Source organism: Struthio camelus, chromosome 9 (genome assembly GCF_040807025.1).
Source record: "Struthio camelus isolate bStrCam1 chromosome 9, bStrCam1.hap1, whole genome shotgun sequence".
NCBI lineage: Eukaryota > Metazoa > Chordata > Aves > Struthioniformes > Struthionidae > Struthio > Struthio camelus.
The window spans coordinates 21,217,094-21,240,979 of record NC_090950.1 but is presented as its reverse complement, the minus strand read 5'-3'; the positions used below and the strand labels follow the sequence as shown (position 1 = coordinate 21,240,979).

At 51.0% G+C, this 23,886-nt stretch overlaps 1 protein-coding gene across 3 annotated transcripts; it reads right to left on the bottom strand.

Moving 5' to 3' along the window:
* Window positions 1-873: 873 nt before the first annotated feature.
* TFRC (transferrin receptor) lies at window positions 874-17,578 on the bottom strand. Of its 3 annotated transcripts, none has more exons than XM_068953927.1 (19): window positions 17,487-17,578; window positions 15,403-15,473; window positions 13,600-13,813; window positions 12,739-12,958; window positions 12,373-12,516; window positions 11,541-11,637; window positions 11,012-11,134; window positions 9,660-9,755; window positions 9,346-9,485; window positions 8,792-8,961; window positions 8,372-8,491; window positions 7,644-7,729; window positions 7,466-7,529; window positions 7,019-7,086; window positions 6,528-6,607; window positions 6,035-6,116; window positions 4,900-5,121; window positions 4,268-4,408; window positions 874-3,974 (listed from the first exon to the last, which is right to left on the bottom strand). In XM_068953927.1, the coding sequence occupies exons 2-19, from the start codon at window positions 15,433-15,435 to the stop codon at window positions 3,732-3,734; spliced, it is 2,343 nt and encodes a 780-aa protein (XP_068810028.1). In that variant the 5' UTR covers window positions 15,436-15,473; window positions 17,487-17,578; the 3' UTR covers window positions 874-3,731. The 3 variants fall into 3 exon arrangements, with proteins under 3 accessions (XP_068810028.1, XP_068810029.1, XP_068810027.1); XM_068953928.1 differs by having other exon boundaries at window positions 17,477-17,540; XM_068953926.1 differs by lacking the exon at window positions 17,487-17,578 and adding an exon at window positions 17,297-17,421.
* Between the last annotated feature and the right edge of the window lie 6,308 nt (window positions 17,579-23,886).

The following is a 23,886-nucleotide window of genomic DNA, read 5'->3' as shown; positions in this document are numbered from 1 at the left end:
TGCACATTCAGCCCCTATCCCAGCTTTCACCTATGGCCTTTAATAGGGGATCCAAGGTGGCAGTGAAGGGCTGGGACACGGCAGAGGTTAGGAAACTATTTGCCTTCAGCCCATGGCTGGGGCAGAGAGGCCTCAGCTCCCTCCTGGAAGGGCATAGGGGTTTTCATTCCTCCCCCCTGCTCCCTTCTCCACTCACCCCCTTGCCTCACTGCCCAGAGAGTACCCCTGTAGCACCTTGCTGGGGGCAGACCAGGGAAGGCTGCAACCCACCCGCCCTGCACAGCACTGCACACCTGTACTTGCACAACTTACAGTACCAGGTAGGAGGACTGGGGCACAGAAGGGGCAGGCTGTCCTGGCACATGAACTCACCCGACCACAGCAGTGCCCCCACCAGAGGACGTCCAGGCCCTAGCCTGCTTCTTACCCTGTGAGCTGCAAGGCTGCGGCAGGTGGGAAGTGTCTCACATTCTCATCCCCCTTCCACCTCCAATATAGCCTGGTTTAACAGTATCCCCTCTGGCACTTTTGAGGCCAGCACAGCAACTCTCAGGCAGCAGGTAGGTGATGGACATGAAGGGAGAAGGGTGCTTAAGGGGCGCCCATAACATCATTGTCAGTCTTCATCCAAGACTCCAATAGCGAGGCAGGACTCAAAGCACTCCTAGCAGAGCAGGGTGGTGAAGTTTGTACTTACTGTTGCGAGTCAGCAAGGTGGTATTTGCTGGCAAACCCTTTACCAAGGAGAGTTGCTAAGAGCTACTATGTAATTAACAACTGATTTGGCAGGAGAGCACCTTCTTCCAGCTGCTTGAGCTCACCAGCCGCTGTAACATTGTCAAGGCTTCACAAGAATCCACAAGGAGCTGAGTGTTCAAGCTTTAAAACTTTATTCAAGCAGAGAGCAGGTAACCTAGAAACAGACTTTAGCACCCCACATCAAGTCAGACCCCAGTACCAAACAAGACATACTGACATCCCAGTAGTCACAGTTGTGCTGGCTAGCTAAGAAACAGGTTTTGTCTTTCTCTGCTGGTTATAAAGCACATGATTAAGTCCAACATCAAGATGCATGCAAACACTAAAGCGAGGACTCCCCAAGGCAGCAGCTCTTAAACGTCATCTGGAAAAGTGTCACTAGGAAACAGCAACACAGACAGGGTGGTACACATGCTTCAGAGAGGGCAAGGTAGTTAAGGAAGATAGGAGTTGCACAAGCCTGGACATCTGTCTCCCAGAAAGGCCAATGAAAATACAACCCATCCAAGCCCGTGAGCCATCCGGAGCCACGGGCTGTGGGCTTATCCTTGCCCATTCCTCGCAGCAGTGCCTCTAGGTGGGACCCAACCCACGTCTCTGTGCCCACCAAACAGCGTTACAGCGTTCTTTATTTTGAGGACTACTGCCAGGACTCAGGTCACTCACGGTTTAGGTTTAAAAGCTAGATTGTTTTTAAAAAAAAAAAAAAAAAATCAAAGTAGGGGCTGGCCATAAACAGAGCGATGCTTTTAGGAAATATACACCACAGTTTACCAGATGTCAAATGGAGAGAGTAGCAGCGTTCAGCCTCAGATTAGAGAGCAGAAAGGCATCATCAGAAAGGTGCCTATGATTTTTTCCTCATCCCTTGAGGCAAGACCAGAGTCTCCAGTGAGACCTACGGAGGGGAATAAGCAGTTTCCCATGCACGCACACCAGCTTTGCCACAGAACGCTGAAGAGGCCAACCTCTGCCTCTAAGCAGTACATGCACCTGGCTACAGCAGTGACCAGAGCCTCTGGACAGTCAGCCCCAAACGATACATTCACCTTTAATTCCCCAAGCCTTCATAACTGATTTGAAGGAATCACTAAATCACAGAGCACAATCTAACTAGCCTAGTTTCCATAAAACATTCAAACGACCAGTCTTATGACTGGAGGTAGGAAACCAAATCAAGACAGCACAGCTATTTGAAACAGTTCAGCCTACAGAGCAGGTAGAGTCTGAAGAAGTACATAACAGACCGAAGTTTGTATCTGCATCACCACAGGAGAGTGAAAAGAAGTAGGACTGCAGGAAGTTGATCCATGTTAGATACTAACCATCAAGCTTTGCAGATGACATTGCATGACAAGCATAGAACAATTATGGGAAACACTGTCCCCGATAATTACGTACACCCATAGTGCAACATATGGAGGTCACTGCCTCCGATATAACACTGTGGTAGGCAAAAACTACCTTGTTCTTTACACATTATGGAAGACACTGCCCCCGATAATGTCAGTTAGGTTTCATGATACATAAGGTACTGGAAGTTTGCAGGAAGCTGCCATTTAAAATTGGGCCAATGCCTAATCTGAGGTACAAGTTGACTTGTGTGTGCCGTAGCGGGTGGAGCTAGGGCTACACAATGAGCGCCTTTTATCACCTTGCTCAGGAGCGCTCCTGCCCCTCAGCCAAGGCCAGAAGCAGGAAGGAAGCTGCGTTCCCCATGTGAGCACAAGGCATCCAGAAAGGGGGAGGGGGTGGTGAACCCCACTGAGAGGCATGGACACCCCAAGGAAGCCAGATTTCTACTGTTTGATTTTCCACCCAGGGTTTCAGCGTTTCAAGGATCGTTTTGGAGCACAACCCAGAGACTTGCTACCAGGTTTATACCTTCAAGTTTCTTCCAGAGGGGCATTTTTGCCACAGAAAGCTTAATCGCTAGTTTTCAATTTTTTTTTTTTTTTTGCGTTTTTTTAGAGTATTTTAAATGCAAAGTTCCAGTATCATGTTTGATTGTAATAGCAGATGCTGCTTTATTCAAAAACGACAGTATAACTGTCATAATTATGGAAGGCACTGCTTCCGATAATTATCTTCTATAAAAAAACCACACACCATTTATAGTGAACGCTGTCACTGATAAATAAATAAACAAATAAATATCTCAGTGCCAAACGAGAGCCGTCCTGCACAATGGCATCAGCCAAACAGGGTTTGGCCAGCAAGAGACTCGATTTTACAAAAGGCCCCAGAGCAGCAAGCTCTGAAGTGCCAATCTAGAGCTATTTCTCAATGCTACAGGACTCACTGAGGTGCCAGCTAAAGGTATAAGAGGGGGGCATCTGATAGTCTTTGGCTCATCTGCCCCGGCTATCAAAACCTGCCTTGGAAGAAGCATGCCTGCAATACGTTGTAAGGACACTGCTGTTTAGCGGGGGGAGGCTGGGCACTTCAGAGCTTACTGATAATCTAGCACTTATGGGCTATTACTATGGTGTTTTACTGTTGAGCTACAGGTTTGTCTCTGCAGCTCCCTGCCAGGGAAGGGATCCTCATCATAACGGGATGGAGGAATCCATTCCCTGTTCCATCACTAGGTTTAGGAGGCCAACAATTAAAACCCTAAATAGATATGGTACCTCCCCACTCAAGGTACCAGTTCAGAATTTGCCTGAGTTGATTGTTCTCAAGTACACCAGAAAGCAAGCCCCACAAGCAGCTGTATGCGACTGGTTTAGACTGCAGTCAGAGCAAAGCCCAGTCAGAGGAAATTTCACGGTAATCCTAGTACCTGCTTTAAAATTGCCTCCTGTGAATTTTTCAAGGTGAGATTTAAATTTAAGCTCAACTTTGGTCAAAAAAAAAAAAAAAAAAAAAAAAAAAAGATTTGCTGCCAAAAAAATTCTCTGCAGAAATATAATGTCATATTAGGGAGTGGGTTTCCCTAATTCTGTACCTTAGCCAGGTGCTTGCTGTGTCTAGAACTCATTGTCTGTATCCCAGATGTCACCTACTAGGGCATTGGCAGCCCCTTTAATTGTCCAGGTCACCAAGGCCATCTGCTCTTTCAGCATGTTCACATTCACGCTGCTATTGCTGGTTTTCAGCAGCTGCAGGTGCTCCAGCAGACTCTGCAGGGTGTGGGAGCCTTTGCCAAAGAAGATGTGGCGAAGGGGAGCATCTTTGGGTGACAGATATGGGGAGAGGAAGTCATATTCCACCTGGGGCAGAGGTGCAAGTTTAGGGTTACTCTCTCACAAGTTTATTCCTTCCCTAATCTGGCCCATCACTAACCCCCAAGGCTCTCATTCCCATCCAGCCCTTTCCCACAGCAGTTTTGCATCGGCCAGAAAGTCTCCCAGTAGCAGGCATGGAAATCAGTGACATTAACACTAAGCAAGCAGGAGAGACTCAGATCTGCACAACGCCCACGGCTCCTAAGTAAAAAAGGCCCATTCCAGCCCGTACACCTCCTTTGTGAAGAAAGAAAAGCTGGTTGGTTGCAAGTACCCACCTTCATGATCCTGTCATTCAGTGCTCTGCGGATGACACTGTTTCCCTCATCACTGTTTGTGATATCTCTTCTCAGTCCATCTACAGCTCGCTGAAAGTCTCCACGGGCAAAAAACAGCCAGTCCAAGGTCAGCCCCAGTTTCTGCAAGGGAGGCATTGTTAGCAAACCTGATTTTCTTCTTTCATTGCTCTCTTGCAGAGGGTTCTCCCCCCCCCCCACCCCCGCCTTTTCCTCACATTAGTTTAAACTTAGTAGCAGAGCGAGTTCCTGGCAGTCTTTTCTGAGGTCACTGGGCTCAGTAACATCTCTCCCCACCCACAGTTTCTTTTACCCTTTCAGCAGAGATGCAAATGAGATGCAAAGATGCATCACACTGAGTGATAACCAGACTAGAAACTATTGCATCTGCATCAGTTTCCCCAAGAACTCATCACAGCATGATTAGCTAGGTCTGTCTGCCACAGCTACTCTTATCTGTACTGCTCCGTAAGAAGCATCAGTTCAGGTCTTGCTACATCCCTATCCCCAAGGGGGAAGACGTCGTCCATTCTACTGCAGTCAGTAGCCATAGACCCTTGCTAATACAAGGCACCGTAACAGTCTGCAGAGATTCAGGACACTCAAAGCCTTACCTTCACTTCCTGATCGTACTGCAAAAACTCCTCCTGGAAAGCCAGCAGTTCCTCACTGTATCTCCCGAAGTCCAGGTAGAGCTCACGATCGTGGGTCAGCCTGAGAGCAATTTGTCCAGCCACTTCTGCAGCAGTACGGATAAGACCATACAAGTTGGTAATCATCTTCAGGTTCTCCACAGTGTCCTGAGTGGTGTCCAGGAAGGGGTATTCCTCATCTTTCTGCAGGGCAGAAGACACTGGAGTTAGGCAGGAACACTACTCAAGCTAAGAATTTTTGCCTCCCACTACAGTTTGCCTCCTATTTCCACCACACCCCCATCCCCTTAAGCCTCTAAGTAGCAAGATTTGAGTGGCGACGCTTTGAAGCGCAACTCTCACACCTTTCAACAATCATCAGGATGCTCTGCTAGTCTGTTAGACCTGGATACACAAACACCTCAGTCCTGCTAGGGTTCTTCTGCAGAGCTGTGGTTTGACAAACCTGAGCACCAGTTCAGCGTGCCCCCTGCCCCAGCCTTCTGAGTGGGTTAAGTTTTTCTTTGGGGAAATGTGATACTAAAAGTCCAGGCATTCATAAGCCAAGGAAGCTGTTACCAGAAAGTCTAGTTCTGCCCAGCTCCCAGCCACACACCTGGAGTCTATGGTAAGAGAGCAAACTGCCTGGCTGTTGCCATTTTTGCTACCCCCAAGCTGCAGTGGCAGATACAAACAGCGAGTTAGTACATGCCTCTGGCCAGCTCTACAGCTTCCTCAGTGCACTCTGCTTGCTAAACAGGAGGCCATAGTACATTAAAGCAGCAGGAGAAGAAAGCAGAGATCTTTTCAGTGAATTTAGCTTCTGAAGCATTGACATTTGAACCTCCAGAAGAGAGAGGGCCCCCTCTCCCAACAAAACACAGATGCTCAAAATGGAACAGACAGTGCACGCCAGCCAGCCAAGCCCCAAGAAAAGCCTGCACAGAGAGTACTGCCATAGCCACCAGGCCCACAGGCGGTCTGCCATCTCCCAGAAGGGCTCCTGCATGGAAGTTGAGTTTGGGAGCAGCACCTTGCGCTCTGCCATCCTGGAGGGCAGATATGACTACAGCGTTTTCCGTAGAGCTAGTACGCCAGGCAGGCGCACAGTACTTACATTGTAGAAACCAAAGGACACCGCCGGGATTCCCGAGTACGCCAGGAAAGGGAATGCCGCATGACCCAGGCCAAGGGGAACACTACAGGAGATAGGCATCGAGCAGTTACCAACTGGTTTAGACATCCCAAGAGAAGAGCTATAAGCCCTAGAGTTGAAACTCTGAGCCAACTGGGCTGCCCTGTGTCTAGACAGGGCAGGTTTTGACAAGAACTCCCAGACAAGTGCTGAGGGCTGCTTGTCCCTTTCCAGCTGCCAGTCTTTGTGCAAAGCTGTTCTTGCCCTATAAAAAGTTGTCTGAACTGCCTACAGGCAGCTTGGGGCAACACTAAGCACAGCTAGCGCTGTGCTGTCCACGCTTGCCTGCCTCCTTCACAGTAGGTAGAGCCTGCCTCAAACAGCAGTGCTGCATTCCAGCACAAAGAACAGAAGCTGTTTAGTTCGTTCCTTTATGGAGATTTGCTTTCCCAAACAGCAGGATCAAGAGACTTACACTGCTTTTACCCAGTCAGTACCAACTCTGCTCAACAGGCTTCCTGCATCTGCTGACTGGGCCTTGGCTGGATCCATCACCTGGAAAGAGATAGACAGTCACTGCTCTTGCTCTGGCCTCTGCTTGGGCTCTCAGGCTGCCTGCGAGCTGGTGGGTCTGCTCCAGAGCTCATATTGCTAGGCAGATGCCAGAGTCAGATGCGCTTTCCTGACCTTTCTGCACACAGGCACAGTCCATGCAGGCACGTTTACCTCCCAGTGAACTGTGGCATTTGCTAGTTTTGGATTCTAGACGCGTAAAACTGTAATAGCTACAGCCCAGGGGTCTCCACACAGGACCCCCTCCAGAATGTCTCAGCCCCTTCTCCTAAAGTGGCTTCTCTTCAGAAGGTGCCAGCTCTGCTGAAACTAGTGGCCCAGGACAGCTCTAGCAACTTTCAGTTTCTCCCGAAACCATAGCCGCCTTGGTCAGCCCAAGACCCTTCAACTCACCCCCATCATAGTTCTCTCCAGCAGCGCATATAGCATTGGGCTGGCAGAAATCTTGACGTGTTTCCAGCCTGCAAGACAGGAAAGGTGCTTGACGTGCTGGCACAGCTAGCCGTTACTCCTAGAGCAGCCCAGTCCTCTGACTGAGCACTAGTAACACCTTCTGCGTAAACCGATCTACAGGCTGTAGACCCCCCAAAGGGTCATTGGCAGACACAGGGCAGAATCTGTTCAGACCTAGCAGAGTTCTCTCTTTCTGGCTCAAGTTGCAGCAACCTTCCAGCTTCAATGACAACAGGTCCACGATAGAGGGAGTCACACCAACCTTCAGTCAAACAATAGCAGCCTTGGGACAGTCAGGGCAGTCTCCATTGCTGGAGGTTAAGGGATGTCTGCCAAGCCCTTCTGGTGCAACCTGGCTTCAAGAAACTTAACAGACTGGCAAGTTACCTAGGACTGCAGCATCCAGGTTAATGTAAGTGAAGGCTTTGGCATGCAGCGTGGCAGAGTATCCCTAAAACAAAACAGAAATGTAAGATGAATGGCAACAGTGCAACACCAGAGCGTTTAATCCATGGGAGCAGGGAATCAGAAACAGTCATTGCAGAAGTCTATCAAAGAAAAGTACCTCCAGCCATTCGGTAGCACCCACAGTTCCGTATTCTCCTGCACTCCAGCTAGCAAAGATGATGCTTCGCCTTGGTTTATAGCCATCTGCAAATAGAGTGAGAGAGAGAGATTGCGATCTATGCCCTTCCTACATGGAGATGTAGATTACTGAGGACCTGGGCTGATGCATCACCTACTGCTCAACAGACAGAGCCAAAGCATTTTGTACATGGACTCCTACACATTAGTTACAGCAAGGACACTGTTCCCTGCTCCCCTCCACGTCCACAGGGCTGTAGGGGGAAGCCATGCCGTCTGCAACCCCCTGCCTCCACCTTCTTCTTTAGCTGCAAGAGCCCAGAATCAACCCTGGAGAGGAGCACTTGCACTGAGCGCCACCAGGCAGCCCCCAACTCTCCAGCTAGTCAGCTACTGTGATGTTTTCTACTTTCAGGCCTGGCTGCCCAATAGAAAGCTCAAGTCTGAGGTTTTCACTATGTGTTATCCAAGGACATTCTTGCATTCAAACCAAACTGGATATAAGCAGGTAAGTCCCCTGGAAAAAGGGCTCACTGCTGACAAGTTGTCCATGCTGGGCAAGTAATGGCATCTCAGGGAGCTTTGTCAGATTTCCTGCACCTTCTCAAGGGATTACTTTGCAACTGAGCTCTCCAGAGCTAACGGAGCTGAATCCTGTAGGATTTAACATCTCCCCTCCACCCCCTGCTTTTGTGCTCAAATATTTACCGTTTTTCACCATGTCTGAGATCACACGGGCAAGTTCCAACAATATGGCAGTTCCAACACCAGCCTTGGCCGCTCCTGGGCCCCAGGAGTCTCTCTGGGCTCCGATCACAACGTACCGATCTATAAAGGAGACACCAAGAGCTCTGAGCTGCCAGCTTTATGGTGCAAGCACTTTCTATCAGAAAAGCAGCTTTGAACTTCCGTGCTAGAAACACAGTATGGAGTCCGACCCCTGTGTCTGTCTCACTGTCTTTAGACTTTCCCTGGCAGCTTAGTCAGCTTTTCCCTTAACTTTCAGAGAAGGATCTTGCTTCTGCTGAGAATGTGGTTGCCTCTGACTGGGAGCAGCTGCCATGCTCTGAAGATGACAGAGCAGGAAGAAGCCCCCTTAAATCTGAGCCACAAGCCATTTGCTCCTACCTGGTTCTTCAAACCCCTTGATAGCACCAAAAACATTCAGAATCTTCCTGTCCACCATGACGTTGTTCACCTTCAGTTGCACTGTCATCTTGCTTGTGCTGCTCAGCGTTATCTTGCAGCCCATGACCCCACCTGTCCAGTCCGTACGACAGGAGTCGCCATCCATTTTGCTGAGGGGAAAGAGATCCTTTGAACTCATTGTTCATCTCGGGCCTCATTTACCTTTCCTGTGAGAAAAGCAAGCCTGAAACTGAAGGAGGGCCTTGTTCAGAGCCTGCTCAGAAGTTAATTAGCAGTACAAGGTTGCAAGGTGTGTGTGGTGAGGAAGAATGCAGAGAGAGGCCAAGGGGAACCCAATACTAAATTAAGATCTGTCTTTAAGCAATAAGACGTGTCAGAAAAGTGACCTTTCTCCAGCTAGTCCTACTAAGTGCTTTCTGCGATACACGGCAGAGGCCAGCAGAGAGCTCCCTGGGCTCACAGCACCTCAACGTCATCCTCACTCCCAGCAACAGGGCCAATAACCTAGCCTGCAAGCCAGCAGGGACCGTTACCTGAACAGCAAGCTCGCTGCTTGGCTGGAGATGGTCTGAACAGCAATGTGGGGTAGTCCTGAAGATTCGACTGGTGGGAACTGGGTGTGGTTGAAAGAGGGGAAGCCCGGGGTGAAAGGGTCTCCAGTGCCAAGGTGGGCCTGTGAAAGGCAAAAGGAGTCCTCAGGTCTCACATAAAGACCAAGAGTTGTCATCTACACAAGGGTACGAAGCACTGCTAAGCGGGAGGCCTGTAAAAGGACTGCTGCAGTTTGTAGTCCACAATGAAGGCGGCTCATCACAACAGCAGACAGGGGAGCTAGTCCCATACTCACATGCCCAAAGGGGACAAGTTCATCTGTGCCCTTATAATCAGATGGATCCAGGAACATCAGGACACCAACTGCTCCTGCCTCTTTGGCATTTGCGACCTGAAACAAAGAGCAACATCACCTGCACATCTGAAGGGGGCAAGCCAGGGGATTTAATGCAAGTACAGTGAGGAATGGTGTGAGGGGGTTGCACTTCTCAGTGCCTGACTGCAAGAGATTTTAACAGTCACCTGGCACCAATATGAAGAGGCTGAATGCAAACAGCTCAGTCTCACGCTGGACACAGTGTGTCTAACGCCCTCTTGAATTAGGATGCTCTCCATGGTTAGCGTCTGACCCTATAATTTGTTCAACTCAGACTCGTTGCTCAGAGAGGCTCAGGAGGAGGACGTTATTTTTTATTATGCTGAGGCTGATTTCCCAAGGGTAGATCAGTATCAAGCGAAGATAAGCAGCCACTGGAGGCTCATCTTCACAAAGAAAATAGGGGGAGAATGGCCTAATCAGGTCAAACCCCAGTTTAACACACCTACAACCCAGCTGCCTCTTATACAGGCACAAACACTCTTGCAAGGCCAGACACCAGTTTACAAGGTGGAAAAAGGAGCACAGAACCAGCAAGCACCACGTGTGGAAGCACCTTTCAGCTCGGCCTGCGTCTATGATGTAGGCAGCCAGACAGAGCTGTATTGGCATGCTGCAGGAAAGAATCCTGTGTCCCAGTCTCCCCATAAGCACCCTTGTAAGGGGCAGTTCTCTGGCAGACCTAAGAAAGGCTTGTGCGCAGGACTCCGATCCCTTAGGCTGCTTGGCTGTTTGGTTTTGTTTCCTGTAAAGGGAGCATTACAACAAGCCAAGCAACGCACAAACCAGCTGGCTGGGCAGGCACTGCTGGCACCTATGCTTGGACCTACTGAATGCTCAACAAGAGACCAAGTGAGACACTGCAACCAAGCTTTGAAAGTATCTGGCTACGGTAGCTAGAGGTGCTCTAGAGATGCGATAATTCTGCTTTTGGCAGCTCCGTTTCTGCTTATAACACCAACAGCCAGCCTGTGTCCACAGACTGCCTGCCTCTGCCTCCTTGCTCCATCATTCTGGGTACTCAGCTATCCCAACCCGACTGCCAGAGGCCAAGGACACCACCACCATGAAAAGTGACTAGCTCCAATGAGCCTTGGTGTCTGGATCTGCACATGGAAACTCAGCACAAAAAAGCGAAACCAGTTCGGCAGAACAAGCCTGTGGATAAATTCTAGAGGCTTTAACCGAGGCACAGAGGTGTGTCTTCAAAAGGAGGACGATATCTCCTTGCTGCCAAGTTTGGCCAAGCTTCAGGGGCATAGATGGCTCACCTTCTCAGCAAGGGTAATTCTTCCAGCTCTGACGATGACAATAGATTTATTCAGTGAAACATTCAACTTTTCTATCTTCTTAAAATCATCTTTCTGTCCGTAGTTCACATAGACTGGTTTGCCCTGGAACAGAGATGCTGCTTGTAAAGGCAGCAGTCCTCAGCTAATAAGATACTTTAAGCAGTCTACAAAATCACGGGGCCTTGAACGCATCAGCCCAACGTTAGCAGCACAAAGTTACAGCTCAGCAAAGCAGACTCCACACATGCAACAGGCCTGGTGGAGCAGCACTTTTGTCAAGGCTCCTGGCTGGATCCCAGCCAAGTAGTCTGAACAGCTACTTCTGCATCTTGCTGAAGCAAGAAAACTGTGTGGACCCGCTCCTTCCCCATCCATCCCCCGCCTCCACCCTCCCGAGCTCTGTATCCGAGATGGGCTTTATACAGTGCATGTATTGAAGGGATACATTTTAGACATTGCCATCTGGTAAGCATGCAAGTACATCCCCAGGATCTTCTGCGTCACTTACAGAAACTTCGTCATTTTTGCTGTATGCCACGTATGCACTGGGACTCTCCACTAATACTTCTCCACTATCTTCCACAACAGACACTTTGTTGTTGACACTGGTAAACATCAGGAGACAGTGTTATGCTCTTTCATATACAGCCTGCACATTTAGCTAGGTCCTATATTTCAGTCTATGCCCTTTTAATTCTGATCAAGTCAACGTAGAGCTTAAAACAGGTAAACTCTTATCAGTAGTTTCACACAACCACCTCTGGGGCTGTTCAGAGACATCAGTGAAGGCTAGTTTTTAAGACAAGTAGTAGAAATAGTCTGCGCTTATCAGTCTCTTTTAGTCCCCTCATGAAAGCAGCCAAGCAAATTCGTTTTTCCTCTCACACAAAGGGACAGAAAGACACACCAATGTAAGCTGTCATCCAATGCCTGTTGATACTCTCCCGAGCTATGAGAGGCCGGAGCCAGGTCTGCAACACCTTTATGGGTCACAAGATAGAGCCATCCACGCTAGCAGCTTTAGACAGAAAGCGCCTGCCCTTCGGCTAATTTTTTAAACTCAGTTTCTCAGTTTGTTTTCTCTCCAACTCTTAAGCATGCTTTGAGGAAACAGCTGTCCCAGGAAGAATCCAGAGGCCTGCTACCAGACACCTTGGATTTAGAAAGCCTGTGAAGACACAGCAGTAGCCATTGCTGAGCTATCCTGTAGTTTCCTTTGGAGAGGGATAATTGGCTCACAATCTTCGCAACTGCTTGGACTACTATATCCATGCTACTACTATATTGGACTACTATATCCATGCTATACAGCAGAGATCTACGACTCTTCGTTAACATACCTGCCTTTGACCTGCAACTTAATATAGTGCTCGTCGTACCACACTTTATCTAAGGCGAAACTGTTGAACTGCTCATGAATGTAGATGGCCATGTTCTCATCTTCACTCAGGCCGGCTTCAAAAGATTTTCTGCTTGCTCTTCTCCTGTAGGCAACAGATGTATAGTTTAGGCTACTGTACCAGTATGCACCGCAGTACCCCAGCCAGCAAACCCAAGCTGGGCAGGCCATTTAGAACCATGTTTAGTGACATGCCACCCCATAATAGCTTTAAGATCCTTTTCCAAGGGGTCTTAAAGAAAGAGCCTGAGCTCTGTTCACCAGCTGTGCCTGTTCCTTAGCTGTAGCTGTTTTCTGGAACTGTTACCTCAAGTCGCCTTCGAGACGTTTGACTGACAGCTTATTTGACAAAAGGTCTTTGAGTTGTGGCCAGTAGAGGATAGATGGTTCTGGCATATCTCCCTCCGTTTCATCGTCATCCGCTAAGTAAGATGTGGTAGGAGTCATCTCACACCTGCCACTTCCATCTAGACACTTAGCAGCCATCTGCATTCGTCCACGGTAACTCAAGTAGCCGATCAGAAACCCTATGGACAGAACAGGTATTTCTTTGCGCTGCAAGAAAGAACACTAAGCCAGGCCAACATCATACAAGTGCATTCAAAGCAGCTCTTAGGGTAGAGAGGCACCTCTGCTCTCACGCCGTTTTTAAAAGCTGGCATACCTAAGGCCAGACAGGAATACAAAGCCTGACATTTTGCCTGAGCTGAAGTGTTTTAAAGAACACTGTATATCTGATCTCATGCTTGGCAGAGTCTCTCCAGCACCAATCACGGAGGAGATTGTTTGCTTTAAGTTGGTGGCCCTGTAAAAGCCTTTGGTGAACTGGCACCACACATTAAACGTTTCAGCTTCCAGAGGTCTTCTGATGCCTTCACCCACATCTCTAGGGAAGCATTAGAGTCGATCAAGGGAAAACCAGTACCCTTGCCACACTGATCAGTTTGCCCTTTAGCAAACAGATCTGTACAGTTCTACTGTCAGACTTGCAATTCTTCATGCTAATTCCATACCACAAGCCTGAGCCAGAGATATTTAGCTAGTGACAAGAAGCTGCAGCCTGGATCTTTATAATTCTCTTCTGAAACAATACAAATTCAAATGTTCAAGGCCTCAGATATGCTTGAGACCAGTCCACTTCATGCAGCTCCTTCCCACCCATCCTTACCAATCAAAAGGAGGAGTACAGCTGCGATGACAAGGAAGCAGAGGTTCTTGCCAGTCCTCCGTGGCTGCCCCATGCTGGAGTGGAGGTGCTCCTGCCTCCCAATCTCCCCTCCTTCCTCATCATCAGCAGACAGCTTCATCTCCACATGGCTGTTGTCTCCATCCGTTTGCCGAGCAATGCTGAAGCGCGTGTACGACATTGGCTCGCCACCAAACTGTGTTGAAAGACAGTCATGGGAGGGAAGAGTTTGCTACATCACCCAACAGCCCTTCCAGCTTATTGCACCCATGCTCCAAACCGAACACAAATCGTTCCTCTGAAACTGCTCCAATGACAGCTGGCACTTGTGCTGCAATCAGCTAGGCAGACAGCTTTGAATAGACTCAGTTAGACTCAGACCCACTCTGGGTGTCTGGTGGGTATTTAGTCTGTTTGCCCTGCACAAGTTCAGCACCATACCGGTCACAGTCTGGCTTGGACTCTGTAACAGATATGACAGCGCCAACAGCATCGGCGTTTCCCATATGCCTCTGTGGCAAAGGCAGACTGAAACAGAAATTCCTAGTCCTAATCAGGAGGAACGCATTGATCTGACCTGAATACGTGCGACTTGCACATAAGGGAACTGATCACAGTGGAGAAGAGGGAAGACAATCGCTCCATGGTTGCGCCTTTGAACTACATTCACTTTGATCTAGATAATCTCATCCAGTACCTGCATCATCTTACTTTAAGCTGCCCCACGCTACTCTTAGGTTGTAATGTTTGTCAATAGTATAAAGTGGCAAGGCTGAATGGAGATGACCCAGAGGAATCCTGCTACCTCAGCTAACAGGAAAACTGAGGACATTTCTCTTGACGGATTTTTAATCGCAGCTCTCAGAGGAGCTTTGAGTCTAGAGTCCACTTTTCTAAACAGCTGTGATGTATGGTCCAACAGTGCACAGAACAGAAGCGTGAATACAGTGCCGTCACTCAGATTAACAGACACTGTTAACTCAATTCCAAGCTTAACCAGGAACTGAGCAGGACCACAGAATTAGCATTAGAGCTGCTGAGCTTGCCCCCAGCCATGCTTGGACACATGCTGGAGACATGCAGAAGACTGGCTAGAGGCCAGTGGCTACGCTTCACTTTAACCTAGCAAAAAAGTCTCCCTGCTCAGCTGTAGGCAACTGTGGCTTCCCCGACACTTTGCAGAGGACACACCTCCACCTCCTATATCCTCCATACCTGCTCAGGGACCAGACCAACATATTTGCAGTTCTAGCCCAGGGTCATTTCACAGACTAAGCTCTTAAGGATCAACAGGCTTAGCCAAGCAAGCTCAGAGCTACCTCCTCCTGGAATACTTGTTTCAAAGCACAGATTACATTCAAAGGCTGGACTCACGGTTGCATGTGTTCCCTTCCCTCCCCCCTCCACCAAGTAACATAATAGAATGTTGATTGTCTTGATAGGCATCAAATCAGCTTCCTCAGCAGTACTTCCTCCTGGAACATTGTTCAAGGCTCACCCCCCTCCCTATCACTTTTTCAGCTTCCTGAAAGACTCAAGACATCGTAGCACTCAAACGATAACCCTCACCAGCACTCAACTGCTTTCTTAAGCCACCTCCACATCATAGGCAGGCAGCTACAGTGAAGTCTGTAGCTCAGAGTCACAACCCACAGAGTAATATCTAAGTGTTTTGGATTTGTTCTCTCCTGTGAGACTGATATGGACTCCACTGGATCGTGCTTCTGTTGCTGCAGTACTGTCAGCCCACCAACTTGAGACAAACGAGGGGAAAGGGGGTCTTACCAAGCTGGAAATTGCTGCTCTGGCATGGTCCATTGCTTTCTGGAGGAGCACCCACCAACTTGACCAAAGCCCTAGAAGTTTAGAAGGCAATACATCAAGTCAGGCTGCTCCCCTCCCACCACAGAAGAGGTCCAAGTCAGTCACCGTTATGAGTAGGATGCTTGTCCAGAACCATTATGTGCATGCTTCTATGTAAGTCACGACAGTTGCAGTCGGTCTATATCAAGCTCATCAATTACCCTTGAAATACAACCTGTAAGTTCAAATACTCCCACTGCAGATATAAGTTCAGATGGACAAGCTGAATCTTTTTGCTGAGCACTGGGAAGAGGGAAAGAGGGAGAAAAAGGAGGAACACAATCTCAAATGCCTAAATTCAGCCAAGGGTCTTATTAACGTTAAGGCCACCACCTTTTAGGGGGAGCTGGCAAAAGGCAGCTGCTCAGTGGTGACAAAGGACACTACTTAGCAAAGCAGCCTGTGGGGTCTGTTTCAATGACAGTATCAAGACAAGAGCTTGCCTGGTAGCCAGAAGTAGCACAATGCTGTAAGCTGAAGCAGCACAAATTCCCACTCTACAGAAACTCTTTCAACTATAAGGCCGCCTATAGACGGCTATGTTCTTTCTCTCTTTATGAGAGCAATTTCAGTATTTGGACAGTTTCCCTGACTAGTCAAGAGCAACTGTCAAGGCACAAAAAGCATTTCAGTGACTTCTATAGTTTGGATTTTTCTGGATTGTGGGCTTATCTGAAAGACAGAGCAGAACCTGAGTTACTTTAGCTTAAACATTTTTTCCTGGAAAGATATTTGATGAAGCTTTGCAAATTAGTGCCTAGACATTGAGGCACTGTGACAGCTGGCTAAGTTGAGAGCATATAACTTGCGCAGTTTCCTAGCAGCGCTACTCTAGGATATGATCTGTGAGTTTAAGCCTGGCAGAGCATTTGAACTGGTCTTCAGATGCACGTGGATTACTTTTACACCTGGGAGCTCTGAAGTATAATCAGGTTATCAGGAGCAGAGATGATCAAAGGTTAATGGTGGCCATCCATTGTTTCACCTTTTGCTTAGAGCAAGAGTACATGCAGATAAACCTCCTGGCAGCTTTCAGAAACCTGCCCCGATTGACAGTCAGGGGCCCAGGCACTCGCACAGCACTCGGAGCACAACAACAGGGCTGTGCACAGCCCCTGCAATGGACAGGGAGGGGAGCCCTCTAGAAGCAAAGTCAGATACCCGAGGGGAAGACTTCACCAAAGCTTCAGCGGGGCTGCCTTCCCGTCAGGAGGGGGACACATCAGCAGCGCGCGAGCACAGCACATACATGCTTTGCAGAAATCGCAGCGAGACCTTCCGCAGCCATCTCCAGCGGCTCACCACCCCCCTCCCCCGCCGGGGGGGGGCGGCGCCTCGGGGATATCACGGGCCCAGGGGCCACCGCTCCTCCCGCGGAGCCGAGCCGGGGGCTGGCCGCCCCGGAGGCGCTCAGCATCCCCCCGCCCCCGGCAAGGGAACAAGCAGAGCAGCGACCGCCCGGCCTCCTGGAACCGCGGGAGGGCAGGGCCCGGCTGCGGGGCCCCAGATAAGAAGACCCGGCGATATCCCGCCGCTGAGGGCACGTCTCGCCCCGCTCCGGCACGGCGGGGACGGCCGGGCCTGCGGCAACGGCCTCCCCCTGACGGCGCGGCCCGGGGCTCTCCCCGCGGCGCGGCGCGGCCCAGCCCGCCCTCAAGGTCAGGCGGACATGGCAGCCGCGGCGGCGGCCACGTGCGCGCCCGCCCCGCCGCCAAGCGGGGCCCGCCGGGGCTGCCGCGCCGCGACCCCCCCCCCTCCCGACCCGGCACGGCCCGCGCCGCCCGCCCGCCCCCCCCGAGGCTCGCCCTGCACGCACCGCACGTCGGCAGGAGCCCTCCGGTGGTCGGAGCCCGCAGGAGCCCGCGGCCACCGCCTCGCCTCGCCTCGCCTCGCCGCCCCTCCCCCTCCTCCTCCTTCCCCAACGGTCCGCGCCGGCGCGCGCGCGCGCGCGCTGCCGCCACCGCCGCCCCTCACGCGGCTCCGCTCCCCGCCTCACCCTGTCTCACCTCGCCGTAGCCCGACTGCCGCAGCGCCTGCCGAGGCGCCGCTCTTCCCCGCCACGGCGCGCCCCGCCCCCCGCCGCGCCCTCAGCCAATCGGCGCCCACCGTGCGGCCGCAGGCGCTCCCCCTCTCTGCCCTCCGCGCGCGCGCGCTTTGCCCCCCCCCCGTGCCCCTCCCTCCCCCTCCCGCTGTGGCTGCGCTTCGGCGCTCTGAGGGGGATTAAAGGGGCTCTGAGGGGGTTAAAGGGGCTCTGAGGGGGGGTTAAAGGGGCTCTGAGGGGGTTAAAGTGGCTCTGAGGGGGGGTTAAAGGGGCTCTGAGGGGGGTTAAAGGGGCTCTGGGAGGGTTAAAGGGGCTCTGGGGGGCTCAGTCCGGATCCGCGAGGCGGGACTGTGAGGGTAACGGCGGGTGCGGTGCGGGCCTTCCCCCCGCCCACCTCGGTGCGCAGCCCTTTGGCCCGACGGTGGCAGGTGGCCTGTGCCCTGGCGAGGTGCCCTGTGGAGAAAGCTCGCTCCTGCGAAAGGCGGGAGCCTGCTGCGCCGAGCGGGGCACCCAGGCGGCAGCCGGGCCAAGCTGCGGCACGCTCGGGCTCCCTGCTGCTTGCCGGGGGCCTGGGGCACAGGCTGCAAGCTGAGGCAGGCAGGGGCGGAAGCGCTTCTTGCCGCCTTTCTGCTTTGTGGCGGGAGGTGAGGCTCCCTGCGAGCTCGGGCTTTGAAACGAAAGCACTGCATGGCCCCATTGCAGCAAGGGCAGCGGGAGCAAGGTTAAAGCCGCTCTGTATTATCTTCCCCTTCCCACGTGCCTTGCAGCAGAGTTAATCGCATTTTCACTCAGGGGAGTTTTCATCACAGGCGCTTTTAGGGGAGCTCTCAAACAGCAGGGCTGTGCTGATCCGTCAAGTGGTAATTTATGCAAAAATAAAGAAGAAATTACAAGATTTTTGAATGAGGGGCAGTTAAATACCCGTACGGACCAAAATAAGGATGAGAGCAAGAAGGGGAGCGTGCGGCTCGGTGACTAGAGCCTCCTTCGCCCAGGCCCACAGCACGCTGGCTATAGGGCCAAAGTTACACCTGGGAGGGGGGGCTAATGTCCCTGCAGCCCCTCTCAGGGGCCTCATTGAGACGCTCATAATCCCCTTTTGGGGGTTAGATGACAATTTTTATTTACATCAGCGCTTAAACGGCTGGAGGGTGGCCTGCATCTTGTCCATGATGCTTACAGGAGTGGCACTGAAGGGATTAGGTCGTTGAGAGCATATTTACAGGCTGTATTTGGGGACTCGGACCCTGGGAGCATCTGAAGTGGCCTAAGGGCATTAGGGCACCTGTCTTGGGTGAAGGGGTAGAGCTCAATCTCCAAAAGGGAGCAGGTGCAAACTTGTATGCGTCCCTGTTTTATTTTTAAGGAACCTGGACGAATTAGAATGTGTCGGTCATCTGACAAAATAAAGATTTGGTAAACATTTTTCTTTCTGAATGATTCATAAGAAGAAGCAACACGTAAGGAGAGAGAGAGAGAACTTAGTGATTTTAGGGTGAAAATGGGAAACAGTATAGTGGGGGGAATTTGAGAAACCCATAAACCACACGTGCTGTTGGCAGTTTTATCTCCAGTTGTCAGTTTGATGCCAGGTTAAGCCTCAGTGGGTGGTGAAAGCAATAACTCCAGGAGCAATGAGGAACTTCAACAAGCAAAGTAACTGGAAACGCAAACAGATCATTCAGCCAAAACATGTCACGAGGACAGCCTGAACTGCTGACTGTGAGTGGTGGGGGGGGGGCATCACGCCACCCTACCAGCATCACTAGGGTGCCGGCAGGCTCCCCTGTATGTGATGGGGGCATGTTCCCACTCCCCCCGACCGCGCTTGGTCCTGTGGGGTCCTAGAGTGCCGTAAATGCTGAGCTAGGACAGGTTGCAGGAGAGCAGGAGCAGCCCCGGGGTGGGGGGAAGCCTGAGGTCAGAGAGACCAGGATGCTCAGCTCAGTGCCCTTGCTGAGAACTAGCTGATCCCACTGGCTGGGAAGGAAGGGAGATTAGTGAGCAAGCCCTGGAGAGGCGAGTGGAGAGCTCTGCACCACGGCACAGCCAGGTCCCAGCTGCGGCCCCGCTTCCCAGGGGCTCTGCAGAGGTGCTCTTTCTGGCGCTGGTCCCCGAGGACTGCCAGGGCTGTGATATTTACCTTTCTTCCTTTCTGCTGAAGGTTAATCTCATAAAGACCCTGCACTTTCCTGGGCATCTGCCTGGACCCTGCAGAACATCTCATCCTCATTGGACACATGCTGACATTTCATCTCTTCAGAGTTGCCCACGGTCACGAACAGGCCTTGGCTACAACTGCAGTCTCCTCTTCCTTGTCTGCCAGTGCTCTAGCATGAGTTGAGGTTACTGCTTCCCGTCTGTCATTGAATTCAGGGAGCCGCTCAAAGGAGTGTTGGTATCGGGTAGTGCTTCCAGATTTTGGTGTGCGCGTGTTCTGTGATGCTCCATTCATTTTTCCCTTGCTCAGTAAAGAAATAAGCTGGTACGCCTGGGTTATTACCTCAAATCCTCTCCAGGGAAAGCAGGATGGGAGCAGAAAGTTTAGTTTGGTATAACCCATGATTGCAAAGAGGATTATGTTTCGTGAAAAGAAATACATTCCTGCGTTGGTAAAGGGGGGGATTAACTAGATCTGAAACTTGATGTGGCTGTCTGGAGATAAGTCTCCCCTAAAACGGGGCCCAGGCGCGCTGACAAGATGTACGCGTGGACCAGCGTTCAGTTTTCTGGAGAAGGTTAGACCCAGGCTCTAGCGTAAATGGGCTCAGAAAGGGGTTAGATCATTCCTGGAGGATGGATACCCTGGTGGCTTTTAAACACAAAAGTCTGGATGCAGCCTGCTGCTCAGCCTCCAGCGGCTCTGACCCCTGGAGAAAGTAATCAAAGTAGAGCAGAGCAGAGCAGAGCAGCATTTGACTACCAAGGCCCGACAGGAGGAGTTTACACCCACAGCAGAACTCAGTCAGGCGCAGGAGATCCCAGATAACGGTGCTGAAATGCAAGCTTGTAAAGGGAAACTCCAATTTCTTTCTCTCCATGTCCTTCTTCAGCTTTCGTCTCTATTCCTTCTAGCAGAGCAGCTGCTATGTGCCACGTGGTACCAGCCCTAAACTCCCTTGACAAATACTCACTGCAGGTGTTTTCTGTTCTCTCTCGGAATATGTTTGGCCATGTGTTGTGCATTTCCACATTTTTACACCTGCCAGGAAAAGAGAAGAAAGCTGGTGCTTTAGAAACTCAGATATTTTTGCACCAGAGCTAGCTATGGTGAAATACCTTTAAAAAGACCATCCTTCAAATGCAACATGGTACCCATGGATGGAGGACTGCTGGCTTCTGATCCAGTACAGCTGAGGTAAAGTGGTCCAGTAAGATGCATGGACCCTCTGTATTTGATTATGGCACAGTTTAGGTCCATAATAATCAGGAGCCACTGCCAGTTCCCAAAGTCCGTGAAAAAAGCAGGAACTTTGAGTGTTTAAACTCTGAATCTGGCTGCTGCAGACTGTTGTTTGAGCCCTGCTGTGTCATGCTGTGCATATTTGCAGCTTGCCCTGAATTGTTTGCTTCTGCCCATTCTACTCCTTGCCTGGCCCATCTCTTGCTTGTGGTATTGCGTAGGGGCCTCCATGCTCGTTGCTCGTCTTGGCATCCTACTTTAGACTGGCTTCCGTCAGGTTGTTCCTCTTCGTTGTGGCTTGGCTCTGATATTTTAGATGTTTGTCACTGTTTTCTCTGAATTTCTGGGGTGCTTGTGACTCCCCTGACTTGGGCTCAGATGACTCCATGTTGCCTTTGGGCAATACTCCAGCATGCGATGCTGTCCCTCCTGCAGGACTAATGTTGAAACATGAGCCCAAAATGTGGGGGCAATTTCACTTCAATGTCAGAGTGGCTGACACTCATGTGACCAGCTGTCCTACCCACATTTTAGGAAGGCAGTTAAAAAGTAGAGAGAAAACAAAAGCCACAGAGATAAACAGATTGGAGAGGATGCCTTGTGCTTTGCGAGCCATTTATCAAAAATAATATTGGAAGGTAACCTGAGCACTTTTATGGCAAGAAGTCCTGGGACTAACATGGATCTTTAATCTGCAGACAAAGTGCTGCAGCTTGGTGCCAAATAAATCTAAATGGAAAATTAGGCCCCTCTTCCCAAAGTCCTCTTAAAGCAGGCAGAGGGGAGATTAAAGTCTAGGAGGAACCGCCCTGGGTATGGTGACCTCCCCATGCTTCAAGGGCCTTGCAGCTTTGCTGCCAGGGGGGCTTCAGCCAAGTGCATGCTGCAGGGCTCAGGCCAAGAATCACAGGGGACATGTTGGCCTGCGAGGTGGGAGGTTGGACTAGGCAGTCAAAGGGCACCTTTGGGCTGCGGGCCCTGCAAAACAGGAGTTCCTCTAGCTGTGGGGCACCCCAGAGTGCAGGGCCAAGCAGCCAACAGGTGTCTCACCTGGGGACAAACAAAAGACTTTGGTCTTCTGGCCTGCATATGGACCGGTTCCTCTGAGCCACAGACACTTGAAGAAAAAGCAGTGCCAGTTCCTGCCTTTCTGGAAATAGATTTGAGCAATATATTGGCTATGCTCCTTGCTCAACATGTAGGCTGCACTGGGGTGCAATCAGCTATTATTGGTCTCAGAATGGAGCTGGTAAAGCCAGTTTTTTGCAATCTTGGGAATCATGCTCCAACCCACCATCCTGTTGGGCATGGGAGGCACTGCTCAGCCCCGCATCTGGGAGATCATTCCCCATTTGCTTGTGTCCCATCACCAGCCATTAATGTGAGGTCCAAGAATTTCACAATGCCGCGAGTAGCTCCTTCCTCAAGAAGGAGGCCATGTGGTTTTGGCCTTTGCTGTTGGCTTTCTCAGTTGCTCTGACTACAAGAGGGGTGAAGTAGTTGGAATCGACCCTCACAGGAAAAGCCGGTGTGCATGAAGCTGGTAGAGTAAATGTGGTTTCTTACTGAGCAACTGCATTGGAAGAGGTCACCACCGTCCTGCTTGCTCCTGGCAATCAAGATGCATGTGGCCATGCTCAGGAGCTCTGGTTCCTTGATCGTGGTTCAGGCTTGCTCCTGTGTGGTCTGAGGAATGAGGGGGCAGCCCGGCAGGCATGGAGATCCAGGAGAGGATCTGCTGTCCATCTTGCTGTAGCGAAGGGGCTGCAGATGAGCCAAGGGGAAGAGCAGCAGCATTAGCACAAATCCTTGGCGTGCGCTGGACTGATACCACTCCATTAACAGACGAAATGCCCAGGCAGCTTTGCTGCGGGCAGCCGTGGCTGGTGGAGATCTAGCAGGAGCTGTTGTTGACCTGGATCCTTTTGTCTTGTGGGGTCAGCATAGCAGAGCTCTCACTATCTCAGTGGCTGTGCCGCAGTACTGTGCGGCTTGTCACTGCTCTGATAACAACTCTGCCTGGCGAGCCCGGCTGCTTTTATCTCCGAGTCAAGCCTCCTATCTCTGTGAGACCCACACTCCTGCAGGGGGGCTGGAGGGCTGGGGGCCTTGGACAAGTGTACAAACAAGCTCAGGATGTGAGCACAATAGCCAAAGACGGGCCTTTGAAAAGCAAGGGGACGCAGAGCAGCCGTCCTGGGGCACATCAAAGGCCCGTCTTGCTCTGTGTCTCTGAGAGAGCCAGAGTGTTTGATCACTGCCCATGGGCCTGGCCCCAGCAATATGTTGGCCCAAAGGCAGACGGTTTGAGCAGTGGGAAACGGAAAGGGAAAAGACAGCAGTGGAGAGAGGACAGGACAGGACACGGGAGCTGGGACAGGCAGCCCTGGGGTTCTTTGAGACCAAATCATGGATTTCTCAGGAGTTCCCTCGGTCCCACTTTGTTCTGGCCCTTACTGATCAGTATCTCAAGCATGGCATGCAGCCCCCTTCTTTCCTATTTCTTCACGTTTCCAGGCAGACCTTTCAGGCCACTTTTGCTGATGCTTTGTATGCACTTTCACAAGCACTTTTCTTGAATCTGGGATTGCTACAGCTGGGAGCTTTTGGGGTTTTTCCCTTACTGACTTCATGGTTAAGTCCCAGTGCCAGGACTGCTGTCTCCAATTTGTGGTGTTTCATCAGGAAGCCTGTATAGCCAGAGAGAAAGTGACTGTTACCCAATGGCCTTGGAGAGCCAAGCTCTGAGTGATGTGCAGATGGAGTGATGAAAGGAGAGTGTCAGATCTGCAGCTCTGAGCCATGAGGCAACAAAATAAATTGAGCATTCGTACATATGATCGCTGGGGACATGGAGATATGCTGGCAGGGGTGTGCTTTGCTTCCTGGGCTTGGGCCTGGCGTGGGGGGTCCCACGAGGGAACATGTGCTGGTGTGTTGGATTCCCCACTGAAGGGGTGTT